At 52.5% G+C, this 12,878-nt stretch overlaps 1 protein-coding gene across 1 annotated transcript; it reads left to right on the top strand.

Annotated features, from left to right (window-relative positions):
- The first annotated feature begins 477 nt into the window (after window positions 1-477).
- Window positions 478-10,647, top strand: DUSP5 (dual specificity phosphatase 5). Its single transcript, XM_056352477.1, has 4 exons — window positions 478-1,059; window positions 5,300-5,442; window positions 6,714-6,933; window positions 9,031-10,647. Exons 1-4 carry the CDS (start codon window positions 666-668, stop codon window positions 9,429-9,431), a joined length of 1,158 nt encoding a protein of 385 aa, XP_056208452.1. The 5' UTR covers window positions 478-665; the 3' UTR covers window positions 9,432-10,647.
- The last annotated feature ends 2,231 nt before the right edge of the window (window positions 10,648-12,878 follow it).

Here is a 12,878-nt window from a genome sequence, read left to right as displayed (position 1 = left end):
TCCTGCCGAGGGGATCTAGAAGCAGGCAGCCCCCGTCCCCTGGGTGGCAGTGCCCTGGCAGGCAGCCCTGCCCGCGCTCAGGCTTTGCCGGGGGTGAGGGCGTACACAGCGAGGGGGAGATTAGTGGGAACTGAAACCCCCTTTGCAACCTGGCGTGTGAAACCTGCCCCAGCGCTGCACCCCCGCCCCCGGCGCGCTTCCCGGCTCTCCTCGCTGGCTGGGGGGGGCGCGGTGATGCTGGGATGAGCCTCAGGCCGATGACTGGAGAATTTTTGCGGCGTTTTTCAGCTTCCTCTGCCTCCGAGCCTGACTAACGCTGCCTGCGCGGCCGCGGCCCCCGCCCGCTGCCGGGGAGGGAGGGGATCCCCGCCAGGGGGCGGGGCGCCGGCCGGCGCGGGGCGGGGAATGCCCATGTTTGGAAGGCGGGCGCGTCACTCCCCTTATATGGGCAGTGTCGTCAGGGCCCGGCCTCCCATTCATATAAATGCCCGGTGGCGGCGGCCGGGATTCCCTGCCCGGGCTCGCCGCGGTGCCTCCGTCCCTCTCGCGCCGCCGCCGGCCGAGCCCCCGCGGCTCCGCGCTACCCCCGGCATCCCCGGCGGGCGCCTTCCTGCCGCTCTTCCCGCTCCTGCCCCGGCTGCGGCTGGGCGTGACCCACGGCCGGCATGAAAGTCACGTCCCTCGACTGCCGCCAGCTGAGGAAGCTCCTGCGGAAGGAGCCCTCCCGCTGCCTGGTGCTGGACTGCCGGCCCTACCTGTCCTACTCGGCCTCTTGCCTCCGCGGCTCGCTCAACGTCAACCTCAACTCGGTGGTGATGCGGCGGGCCCGTGGCGGGGCCGTGCCGCTCCACTTCGTGGTACCCGATGCGGCAGCCCGCGCCCGGCTGCTGCTGGGCGGCGAGGGGGCGGCGGGGGCCGCCCGGCTGGCGGCCGTGGTGGTGCTGGACCAGGGCACGGGGCACTGGCAGAAGCTGAAGAAGGACAGCACGGCCCAGATCGTCCTCAACGCCCTGCTCTCCAGCCTGCCGGAGGCCGGGGCCAGGGTCTGCTTCCTGAAAGGTGAGAGGGGCGGCGGGCAAGGGGGGCCGGGGTTGGGGGAAGCGGCGCGGATCGACCCTCAAAGCCTCCCGGTGGCGGCGGCCGGCGGCGCTCCCGTCCGCCACCAGCGTCCCTCAGTTAACCTGATTATTGGTGGAGGACAGGGAGGTAACGCCGGGATTTCGTTTCTTTTCCACCCACTGGAAATAAATCCCGGATAGACTCTGCGGGCTGAGCCGAAATGCCTTTCCGCTCACCCCCGCCGCGCGTTTAAGAGGCTGATGGAACGCAAAGAATATTAGGGAAGAAGAGCAGAAGTTGCAGATAGTCAAAGGGAGAGGGGGGGCAGAGAGACCGGGGCTGCGTGGAAAACGAAATGGGCCTGACAGATGAGAGAGAGCCGAGGCCACCGTTTCTTGCTCTCCGCCCGGTGGTGACACGGGGCGGCCCTGACCCCGGGGCTGGGTACCCGCCGCTCCTCCCGGGGCGGAGAGGCTCCCCCCGTCGCCGGGCATACCGGGACCGGTAGGGGAAACCCGCAGCCGAAACTCCGGGGCTTGTCGCGGGACGAGTATTTTATACAGCCGTTTAATTACGGTTCTTTGTTTTCCTTCCGTGTAACCCGGGGATAATAAAACGATTTAAAAAAGAGCAGCCCGCCCTTCCCCTGTCCTCCCCTCCTTTCTCCTAGCAGTGCCTTTGTCCGTTTGCCCTCCCTGTTTTCTCAGCCCCATCGTGCGCCCCCGCGGAGGGGGCAGTGCCCGGCCCGGGGGCTCCCTCCCCAACCCCGCACACCCGGCTGCCGGGGCCACGCCGCAGTAGGGGTCTCTGCACACCCTCCCTCGCCATAGCCTCAGGCTATAAATGCAGGAGAAAACCAGGCGGTGTCTCTTGAATAAACTCTGCCCCCGTGCCCTCATCGGCCAGGGTTAATTCACTTTTATTAAGCCTTCCATCACGCTAGTTTTGTCCTGATGTGCCCAGTTTCTGCCTGCTAACGAGCAGTGCCCGCAGGGCATCCTCGCCGGGGCAGAGGCACCTCCCGCCCGGGTACCGCCCGGTGCCGAGGGGGGACCCCCAGGGCGGTTTGCCCCCAGCCTGGCTCTGTGCGGGCACCCCCAGCCTGCCTGGGAGTCGGGCAGGCGCCCCAAAAGCGGCGCTAGCGCTGCTGCGAGGCAGGGATACCTGCATTGTGGGGGGCCAACCAAATCTTTGGGGTCCTCATTAAAGCAGAGTTGAAGAAACATCTGCAAGGGCACGCTGGGAAGTCTGTGGCCAACCAGGGGCTGAATTAAGCTCTGCTGACTCTCAGCCCGCTCGTTCAGCCACAAGATCGTCCTTCCCTCCTCTATGTAGCAGCCCCAAGCTTTGAAGTGGTGACTGTGGCTGTGGGCAGTTTATCTGGGGTGGGGGGCTGAGGTAGGCTTTGCTTTGTACCTTTTGTGTGTTGCAAAGTGTCTTATCTTAAAAGCCTGACTATTTGAGGCTTAAAAAAAGATAGCTCCTTAATGGATGGGAAAGCTTCCTCGGTTTTCTGCTGCTGTTCCCCTTTGTTGGATGGTCTCAGGGTGGCAGGATCAGGCCCATGAAGTCGGCAGCTCTGTTTCAGATCTGGTGTGGCCAGAGGAGCTGGTGACTCAGTGGGCAGCACTGCTGATTCACTGGGGCCATGGACCCCCAGGAAGCTGTTGCAGTCTAGGGGAAGATCTCTGACACGTTGGGGATATAAATCACCCTGAAGCACTGGGCACTGGCCAGGAGAAAGGGTTCTTTGGGGGTCTGTAGCACCCACTTTGTAAATAATGGGCTGTAAAACCACCAGGAAAAAAAGCTCCTTGAGGTTCCCCCTTATACTCCTGCTCTCCCTGGATGTGGGGGAGCTGGGAGGAGGTGTTGGCTACTTAAGGGTTAAGGTGGTCGGTCTCGCCTCAGAAGCTGCAGAGGTAGGATATGAACAGGTCACCAAGCCTCCTGGGGATCTGGCCCCAGGTAGGGTGGCTAGTGCAGAGCCGTCGCAAGCCAAGTTGCATGCCAGGCCCCATTCCTTCCCTTGTTTTCTGGCTTCCAAGGGTTTCGTGTGTCTTATCTTTCATCTGTGTAGGTGCAGTTTCATTCTGGGTGAGCTCAGCCCCAGCATGGAGAGAGTGCTTGTGTGGTGGGGGGAGAGCTTGCAGAAATATAAAATAATCCTCCCTGGGTGCTGACAAGGATTCTATTATTTATTGATTGAAACCGAAGCGCAGCACAGCTCTCTGTGATGAGCAATCCAGTATTTGCAGAAATGACCTCAGGGAAGCTAGGTTGAGTGGGGAGGGGGAAGAGAGGAGATTGCTGGAGGATGGGATGAGGAGGTGACTCACTTTAAGAATGGTCTGCAAATATCCTGATCCCTAAGGCTTGTAATTAACCATTCAGCAGCTGCATGTGTTAGCTGCCCCAGAGACATGAGACATGCATGTCTGTCTGAACACACATGCTGATTTGGCTCCTGTGGATTTCTGCGTTCATTCAAGAGTAAAACCAACACAGGACGTAAATGGGGATAGTGGCTATTTATATAAACTGGACATCTTTTTCCTATGTGATGGCAGTGGTTGGGGGGCAAAGGGGAGCTAAAGTCAGCTACGCAAAATGAGGATTTAGAAGCCCACACCACAAAGGGCAGTTGGAGATGAGGAGAGCAGAGGAGTCTGGAGAGTTGCTTGTGTGTGTTGGCTTTTCAGACTGCAAGTTGTTGGGGATATCAATTTATCAACCCAGTTGTTGGGGATATCCGTTTTATTAATCCCCCTTATGGTCTCCATGGTCACTTGGCTGCTTATCCCACTGCCTCGTGCTGCGAGCTCTGGGGTGAGCTGGCTGAATGTGGCTGGGGAGTAGGAGGAAAGGTGCAGGTACCCTGTGCCAGTTGACTGCAAAGTCACCCTCCTGCCCTCCGTCATGGAAAACAGACTTTCATCATGTTCAGTGAGCTTTGGATTGTGCCAGCCACTTGCAACATGAGGACCCCACGGTAGGACTGAGTGGGTGACAGTAGCACGTCATGAATTTGAGCATACATCTGCTCAAACACCACAAACAAATGCGACACCGGCATTACAGGGCTGAAATGTCAGTGGTAGCTGTACCAGGCAGCCCTGGCAGCGAGGGTGGCGGGGGCCCTGTGGCCGCTCAGATCTTCGGCGCTTCCTTTGTTTCGAAACCCTTGCACCAGGGCACCCACACCAACACCGCTTATCAGGGCGAAACAGTTGCAGGTGAATGAATCGCATTGGAGCGTTTGCTTTCTGAGCCTTGTTTACTTGAAGGCGGTGCTCAGGATTATTGAATCTAGCTGTTCAAGAGCTTTCACGGTGCCTTTCTGTTCTGAAAAAGCACAGGTGGCAGACATGTGGCACACCACATACATTTCCAGGCTGCTTCTGCTACCTGACTTATTCATGTTCATTTTGGAGATTGTGTGCTCCTCTGCAGTGTATTCTCAGCCTGGAAACAGGCAACGATTTAGCTGACGACAAACTTTGAGTAACAATGTAATAATAGGATTAATTCCTTTTCATTAGCAGCGCACTGAATGAAACAAATGCAGTACTTAACCATGCAGAATAGCTCATGTGGGGCTATTCAGTTGTCAAATGCTGTCACAGGATTTCATTAAGTTTTATAGCTGTTATTTAATAGAATGGTTTCAGTGGGGTTGTCTTCGTTACCTCGCTGTCTTGTGCATTGTGGTGATTAATGACAGTTGCAAGCATCCCACTCTTGGTTTGTCCATTCAAAAATGCAAATAAAATATTTCTTATGTTGTCACAGCCTATATAGTAATGACAGATTTAGAGAAGATGACTCTGGCGTACAGATATCTGAGTCTCAAACACTGGAAATAGTGCTTACATAAAACCTGGGGGAGGGAGTTTAATTGCTGCTGTACTGGGCTGGGGTTAATGGTTGCCAGACTCAACAGAATTACATTTGCTAGCAGTTTTAATCTGGATCCACTGGCTTTTGGCAAGTTAATAATTGTCAGTGGTATCAGAGGTTTTTCTTCAGGTGCCCAAAGCCTTTTAGACAGACCCATTTCCCCAGGCGAGCGCTATCATGCACTAACCCCCCTGGGGCCCATCGCTGTGCAGCACCAGCACTACCCCACTGTGTTGCAAGCACTGGAGCTTCATTTCTCTACCACATTTAATTAAACCAGTTTTTGGAAGTGCAAATACTAATGTTAGGTGTTTTGTTTTGTTTTCTTGCCCTTCCCTAGGGGGATATGAAACCTTTAACTCGCAATATCCTGAGTGCTGCGTGGATGGAAAACTCATTTCCCCAGAGAGGACCGAGGCAGAGAGGAACCTCGCCGGCCACTGTGAGAAGCAGTGTGCCAACCACAAACCCGCTTACGACCAGGTGTGTGTCCCAGCTGTGGTGGGTGACCTTTCCCCTTGGGTCTTCTCCCTCCTGCCACTGGACTTTGTTAGAAGCTGGCAGGGTGCTGGTGGCCCTCATGCTGCACAGACCGTCAATAAGCTGTCGCAGTCCTGGCTGGCAGCCTGTGTGTCGAACAAGGGGCCCTGTGTGTGCTGCTGGTCAGCATCACCTCTTGCCTGGCTCCAAAATTAGGCAACAGAAGAAGGAAACCCACCCTATCTGGCCCTAAAACTGTACTTGTGACCCGTCTTTATCACACAGTCAGGCAGTGTGAACCATGAGGAAGGAAACTGGCGGAGGGGGCTGGGGCTGTGGGGCCACTTTGAGAAGAGGCGGCATCTCTCGACAGCCACCTTTGGGCAGGGGGAGCGGGGTTTCCACAGGGGAAGTCATCTTGTGCCTGCCTGGCCCAGGGAACACGTGTGCCCTGAGATGTCACCTGCGGTCGGGTGCTTCCGCCAGGATGCACGTTCCCTGGCGCTGGGGGAGCCCCCGAGCGATGCCCCTCTGCCCCCCTGGGAGCGCCTCCCACGCCAGGCGGTCCTGGCTGTCCCCTGTGCGTGGGCATGCAGCTCACAGCTGGGGGCTGGTAGCAGCTCTTGCGCATCATGGAAAGTTACCTGCGGTCTCCAAAACCCTTGTGTCAGGTGGTGACTTTTTTTTTTCTTTTGCGGTCTTGTCACCCAGCCTTTGTTTGTGCTGAGGAAGGAGGAACCGAGATGACATTTTGGGGCAGATGACGCAGAGGGTGCTGCACCCTAGGGAGGTGTGGGGAGATGGGGAGCCTTGTTCCAATTTTTTTGCTTTGCTTCACCTCTGGAGATGTGAGTGTAGGGGCTGAGCCCTGGGCTAAGCTAGAGCAGCCTCTTCCTCCATCCTCTTCCTCCCTGCTCAGCTACAGCTCGCCACCTCACCCATATTTCAGAAAAGCCTCAGAGGGGGCAGGCCTCACATATGAAAACACTTCAGGTGCACCCCAAGGGGGCAGCGCTTTAAAGAAAGCCAGGGATATCCTGCATGCAAGTGGGCTGAATCTGACTTTGTACCTCACAGATGTGGACAAGAAAATGAAAACCTTTCCTGTGTGGGCTTTGCCATTGCAGTGGTTCACTGACTGGCAGCAATGGGGTCCAAAAACACCAGGGATGGAGGGAGCGGGCGTCCACACAGGCTCCCTTGCCCCTCTCTCAAGTATCAGGACTCAAATGCCCTTGAAAAGGAGTTACATGTTTCTGTTCCTTCTCTTCCAGGGTGGTCCAGTTGAAATCCTGCCTTTTCTCTACCTTGGCAGTGCCTATCACGCTTCCAAGTGCGAGTTTCTTGCCAACCTGCACATCACAGCCCTGCTTAATGTCTCCAGGAAAAGCTCTGAGTCCTTCAAAGACCAGTATTGCTACAAGTGGATCCCAGTGGAGGACAGTCACACGGCAGACATCAGCTCACACTTCCAGGAAGCCATTGACTTCATCGGTAGGTCCAAATTAACAAACATCCAAATCTTCATGTCTTTTAATTTATTTTAAAATACATGTTGGTGGGAAGGACACATTATTTTATGTTCCTAGATGTCACAGCAAAAGTTTAAGCTCCCTTCCTTCCCCAGCATCTCTCCTGGCAGAGGGATTTCTGTGAGGAAGGTAGGAGGAGCAAGGTCTCTGTCCCTCTGTCCAGGCTGGAAGGCTAGGGAAGGAAAATCCTCCTCTTGACTGCTGTCAGGCAGACAGGGCAGTGAGCTGGTCAGCTTTATTTTCTCTTCAAAGCAAGTATAGGTGTAACTTCAGCATGACAGGGAGTGAAGAAGCGTGATTGAATAACACCAAAGTCTATTGATTCTTGTAAAGGAAAAAACAACATTGGTTCCTTGGACTTGCATGGCAGACCCTGTAAAAGCCAGGTGAAGCAGAGTCAGCTTATCTCAGGACAGCAAGGCAATATCCTGAAGTCAGGGTCTTAGAAATCCAGTGTCTCCCCTTATCACAGAGCTCTTTCCATAACTCCTTTTGATCATGCTGGCTATCTCACCCTTGAATCAAATACCCCAATACATAAAAAACGAGGAGGCCATCCCCTCCCAAACCTTCTTGGGTAGGTGAGCAGCACACCAGCTGGGCCAGGCAGCGCAAGGGAGAGGCTCCTGCCTGAGAGGCACAGGGTGGGTTAGTGGGGTGGAATAGCTTGAGCCTGGGTGGAGATGGTGTTGAAATCAGTGCTGTTACTCTCCAGGAACATTTGTGAGAGAAACAAAACGTAACTCCAGTTACAGACCAGCTGACATTGCTCAGCTGAGTTTGAGTCCTTCAACAGTGCAGGCAAAATTACAAACACTTCACCTGAGGGTGCTCTCTGAACCCTACCCCATAAGAGGCTTCTTACAGCTTTTGGGGAAAATGGTAGTTCACAGCACTCTTCTGTCCTATCCCCAACCCCTTCAGATAGTAGTTGAGTCATTTGACAATTTCCCAGATTTTGAGGATGACTTTAGTTTTCACTTTCTTTTAAATTGGGTGTGTGGTGTAAATGCTGGGGATGACTCAAATCCACGTCTTATTTTGTGCAGTAGTTATATTTAACTGGTCATGGTGGCACCAGTCCCCCGGCAGACAATTGAAGACAGGCAAATGATAACTTGCTCAGCTCTGTGTTGTTTCACTGAGCGCTACACTCAGCGCAGTTACCCATAAATTGGAGCTTGAACATATTGCTCAAGTCAATAAAGCAGAGAACATCTATTTTTGAACTGTATTTTTGTGTGGAAAGGACTTATTTTAAGCACATTCTCTTTAATCTAATAACAATCATTGTGTTGTGTGAGTAACCACAGTGGCTCCTGTTGTGTAAAATGGGTGCTTTGCATAAGCCTTTTATATCCTGACTTAAGTCCAAGCATCCTTTGACCAGGCTGTAATTAGCAACTGCCTACCAGTTCTTGTGTGCTTTGTGGTGAGGCCCCAGGGAGTGAGCTCAGCCTCTCCACCCAAGGGTACCCACCAAGGGCTCAACTCCTGGTACTGCTGCCAGTTGCTGCTTACTGGCCAAGCAGGGAGTTAGGTCGGGACTTTATAGAAAAGAAAAGTTCTGGTTTTCCTAGCAAAGCTGATGAGAAAGCAGTCTGTAGCTTTTGAAAGACCTGACGTTGGGAGGGTTAGCCAGGCTAGGCTTGGGTCAGAACTTTGAGCCACAGACAGAGAAATGCAGGTACAGCAAACACAAGCATTGCCCAGATACCTGATCTGTCTCACAATGCCCTGCAAAATCAGCTGTTCCAAAGAGAAATACACACATGGGAATGAGACAGGGAAGGACTTTCCTGAAAAATACAGAAAGAACCAAATTGGGATCCACAGATTCTGAAACCTCTTGTCATCTGCAGCTCTGCTCCATCTCAGGCTGGGTTTTGTCCCCCTTCTTTTTTAATCTGTTACCCTTAGTAGCCAACAGAAGAGCAAACCTCTCCTTGCTGGTGGACTGGCTGTGTGCCACGCTCCACCTCCAGTGCTGGGTGCATGTTGCAGTGTGCTCTCCATCCCCAATGACAACTGATGTCTACAATGACTTTTTTTCCCCTAGATTATGTCAGACGAACGGGGGGAAAGATCCTGGTGCACTGTGAAGCAGGGATTTCACGCTCTCCCACCATCTGCATGGCATATCTCATGAAGACAAAGAAGCTGTGCCTGGAGGAAGCCTTTGACTACATCAAGCAGCGCCGGAGCCTGATCTCACCAAACTTTGGCTTCATGGGCCAGTTGCTACAATATGAGTCTGAGATCTTGTCTTCCACTCCCAGCCCCGCCGTCGCCTCGTGCAAACGAGAAGCTGCGTCTTTCTTTGCGGAAGAACTGACGTTGGGCAAAAACTTTGAAGGCTCATGCTTTGCCTTTCCTACCTCAGTGCTGAGTTCTGTGCCCATCCACTCTCCTGTCCACCAGCTGAAACTCAACCCAATGACAGCATCTTCGTCCTGCTGAACACCCTGGGAGACTGGAGCTGGTGTGGTCCTCTGATCTGAACTGTGACCCCAAGAAGAACATTTCATGAACGTGCAATAGAGAAACCTCGACTTAGTCTGGGATGGAATGGTTGTCATGGGTCATACATCCCATATGCTGTGACTGTAAGACACAAGTGCTCTAAATGTGGCAGGTTTTTTGAACTTTTATTGTCCTTTTTTAAAAAAAGTGCTTTTTTAGGTTTTTATCCACAGAGTGTGCACCCACTACTGTATTTTCAGATCCCTGGGGAGCAATGAGAAATCCATTTAGTATGTTCTCAGTTCCCATATCCTTCCCTTTTTATTTTTGAAAAGACCCTTATTTAAAGTTTCAAGCAATAAACAGCAGCAGCAGGGAAGAAAGCAAAACAAAAAGCACGACCTTTGCAACTGCAGAGGTGGTGGGAGTGAGTATCTGTTCTGCTTTCTCTCTGGCTTTTCTCCTTTCCTCTCCTGTGTCATGTTTCAGGGAGCAAAGGGCTGGGGTGAGGGAGGGAGATCCTTTCCCAGGACACTGTTGCACAACCAGGTGAAAATCCCCTCTCCTCCAGTCTCCCAAGTGTCAGGAGTTGACCACAGTGTAACTGGATACCAAACCAGACCATGGATCCATTCAGGTGTGGCATTTCCTGTGCTTCTGCATTTGCCTTTGTACTGGATGTGCTTTTAGCTAAAGCAGGGGACTTAGCGGAAGCCATCAGGCTACCCTGCTGAGCTATTATCCTCCCATCTGTTAGAGAAGAACAGCCCTAGAATACTTGAATGTGTCCACAACCCTCATCAGAATTACTTCCCATCAGATAACACTGTAACTGCTGGATTTTACACCAAAAAAAAAAACCAACCCTGACAAGCTCAGCTCCAAGGCAACTCTTCCACTACCCCTTCCCAAGTGTTCCCAATGTGTATCGTGTGTGGTCAAGTGGTCTTGTTCAGTGTTACGTGGCTTGCTTAGCATGTGTGGTCACCTAGCCAGCCTTTGTCTGTGAAAACTGGTTTCTCTCTCGCTCTTATGGGCTTCTGTGTCTGCAGGGAGCTCAGAATGAGCAGGTCTCTTTGTCTGTTGACCTTTTTATTTTTTTTTTTAATATGTATGGGAAATGGCAATAATTTCCAGGAGATCTCGTGAATGTGAAAGAAAACCTGCAATGGTTTTTATGGCGTGTACAAAATAATAAAGGAAAAGTCAGGAAAAGAAAGTTGTTTGTTGTACTTGGGGTGAGCTGCAAAAGTGCTCCAGCAGAGCTTGGTGATGGGAGAGGTCACCTGAGAAAAACACCATGGCCCAAAAATGGTGTTAAGGAGGTTGAAGAGGGGGGTAAGTAACAGTGGGCTCTGTGCTGGAACTGTCCAAGGTGCATCTCTATGGAGGGCAGAAGGTGAGGGGGAGGATTGTTTTAAACAGGATGATATGAGTCACGGTGGTGTCACTTCCCAGCAGCCTGTAGGCACTTCTGTTTTGATTCACGCACCTTTTACATGAGATCTGCCATGTTGCTGAAGATGAAAATCTGAACTAGGCACGGCCCCCACTTCCCTCCTAAGCACATGCCATGGGATGTTGCATGCCTTGGTGTGACACCCATGGGTGGCCTGTGGCATGCTAGGGACCTGGGCATGTGTGTAATGCTCATCTTTTCCACATTTTTTTTTTAATGAAAAAAATAATTTCAAGTGCCAGCACCTCTGAACTATTTCATACTCCTTTTTGGCTGGGAGTTTTAAGCTCTTTCTGGCTCATCACTGCAGCACATTTATAATCTGTGTTTCCAAGTTATCGAGTCAAAATTTATGGTAGATGTCTGGTTACCAAGTCTCTGTGCCCTGTGGGGCTTATCAATGTGTAGCTTCTTACCCCCAGGGAAGCAAATATGACAGGTGAGAAGCTTTCATTGGAGATGAGCCTTGGATTTCTTCCCTGTGTCAGGGACCTGGCAGCAGCCCTGCCTGGGCTCTGGAAAACCTGAACATGGGAACCAGCAGCCAGGGAGGTGAAGCAGGTGATCTAGTAAGAGCAGCTCAATTAATTTTCTGAAAGATCTGACTGCTCCCCTTGGGGAACTCTGGAAAGTGCTCTCAGCTTCCACAAGCACCCAGGCAGAAAGGCTGCTAGGCTTAGTGAGAGTGGTTGCATCCTGAGCATGGAGGCCTACAGCCTTGACAGAAACAGAGCAGCCAAAGATGCTTGTTAAAGCAGCATAAAACTCCTGGGGGAAGGACCAGCTTAGTTTCTCAAGTATAAGGAAGCTGAAACCCCCTGCAGAGCCGGTGATGTTTGCCACGGGAACCTGAAGAGCATAAGGCAGTGGGCTGAAGGGGTTAAGGGAGGGACTGCTGGCTTTGGCAAATTTGACCACAGCAGCTGGAAAAGATCACAGGCCAGGTGGAGGAGCTGAGTATTTAGCAGAGAGGGAAGGCAGCTGCTCTAGTTTTGGAGTGGGGCTCTGATCCCAAGCTTTAGCACAGCGTGTTGGTGGATAGCGTTGGCAGAGATGCTGGGGTGGGATTCAGTGAGGATGGAGGGCCAGAGCCCTGCGGGAGCCTGAAGAGGAGTTGTCATGCCTGTGCACAGGAGCCTGAGGTTTGCGCTCCTGCCCAGGGCACCATTCCCCTCTGCTTGGCTGGTCCCAACCCACAGGAGGAAGACCCAGCATCCAGGATAGTGGGATGTGCTCCCATGCTCGTGCTGGTGCCTGCTTTGCTGTTTCAGTGCTAACGTAAGACCTCTGCCCCCAGCTCAGCTCCCCCCTTGGCCACTTCAGCAGATCCCACCTCTCTGAGGGGATATCACAGCCATCTGACTGCAGGGCTCTGGGTGAGAGTATATGCTCTCCTCCCTCTCTGGCCACCCTGCTCCTATGGGCAGGGAGGAGCTGAGGACCTAAGCACCAGTGTGTGAAGGTGAGTGTGACAAATCAGGATGGCACCTACCTGGGAGATGGGGGTATGTGAGTCTGAACCCTCATGGGCAGGGCAGGAACCCTGGTTTTTTGCTTCCACACACCAGCACACAGTAGTTACCTCCATCCTTACAGAAAGGAACAGCCCTGACAGTGTTTTGTAGCTTATTTGAGCAAATTCACCAGACTGGGCAGGGTAGAAGATTTAGGGGGTTATTTTATAGCTGAACTGGCTGGTTCCATGTGCCTGTGTCCATCTGCCAGCTAACCCTGGAATAGGGATCTCAGAAAAAAAGTTTTGATGGGAAGTAGATCTATGTAGCTGTAACACCAAGAGGAAGGCTATAGCCAGATGCTTTCAGACAGCAGAAAAGATGAGCAAGGGAAAGATGCCAGGAATGCTGTACCCTTAGGCAAAGCTTTGATTAGAGTTTATCCCATATGATACCTGAACCCAGAGAAGAACCATCACAGAAAAGAGGATTTTGCAGGTTCTGCTGCCCATCAAAGTGCTGGTTCAGGGC

The sequence above is a fragment of the Falco biarmicus genome, chromosome 9 (genome assembly GCF_023638135.1).
Source record: "Falco biarmicus isolate bFalBia1 chromosome 9, bFalBia1.pri, whole genome shotgun sequence".
In the NCBI taxonomy this organism is placed as follows: domain Eukaryota; kingdom Metazoa; phylum Chordata; class Aves; order Falconiformes; family Falconidae; genus Falco; species Falco biarmicus.
The sequence above is the reverse complement of the archived record's forward strand: the minus strand, read 5'-3'. Positions and strand labels throughout refer to the sequence as shown.

What these genes read in the sequence shown, in the direction of transcription:
- DUSP5 (XM_056352477.1), top strand. Translation starts at nt 666, where the DNA reads ATGAAAGTCACGTCCCTCGACTGCCGCCAGCTGAGGAAGCTCCTGCGG. An exon ending in ACAAACCCGCTTACGACCAG is followed by an intron (nt 5,443 to 6,713) that starts GTGTGTGTCCCA and finishes CTTCTCTTCCAG; the next exon opens with GGTGGTCCAGTTGAAATCCT. An exon ending in GGAAGCCATTGACTTCATCG is followed by an intron (nt 6,934 to 9,030) that starts GTAGGTCCAAAT and finishes TTTTTCCCCTAG; the next exon opens with ATTATGTCAGACGAACGGGG.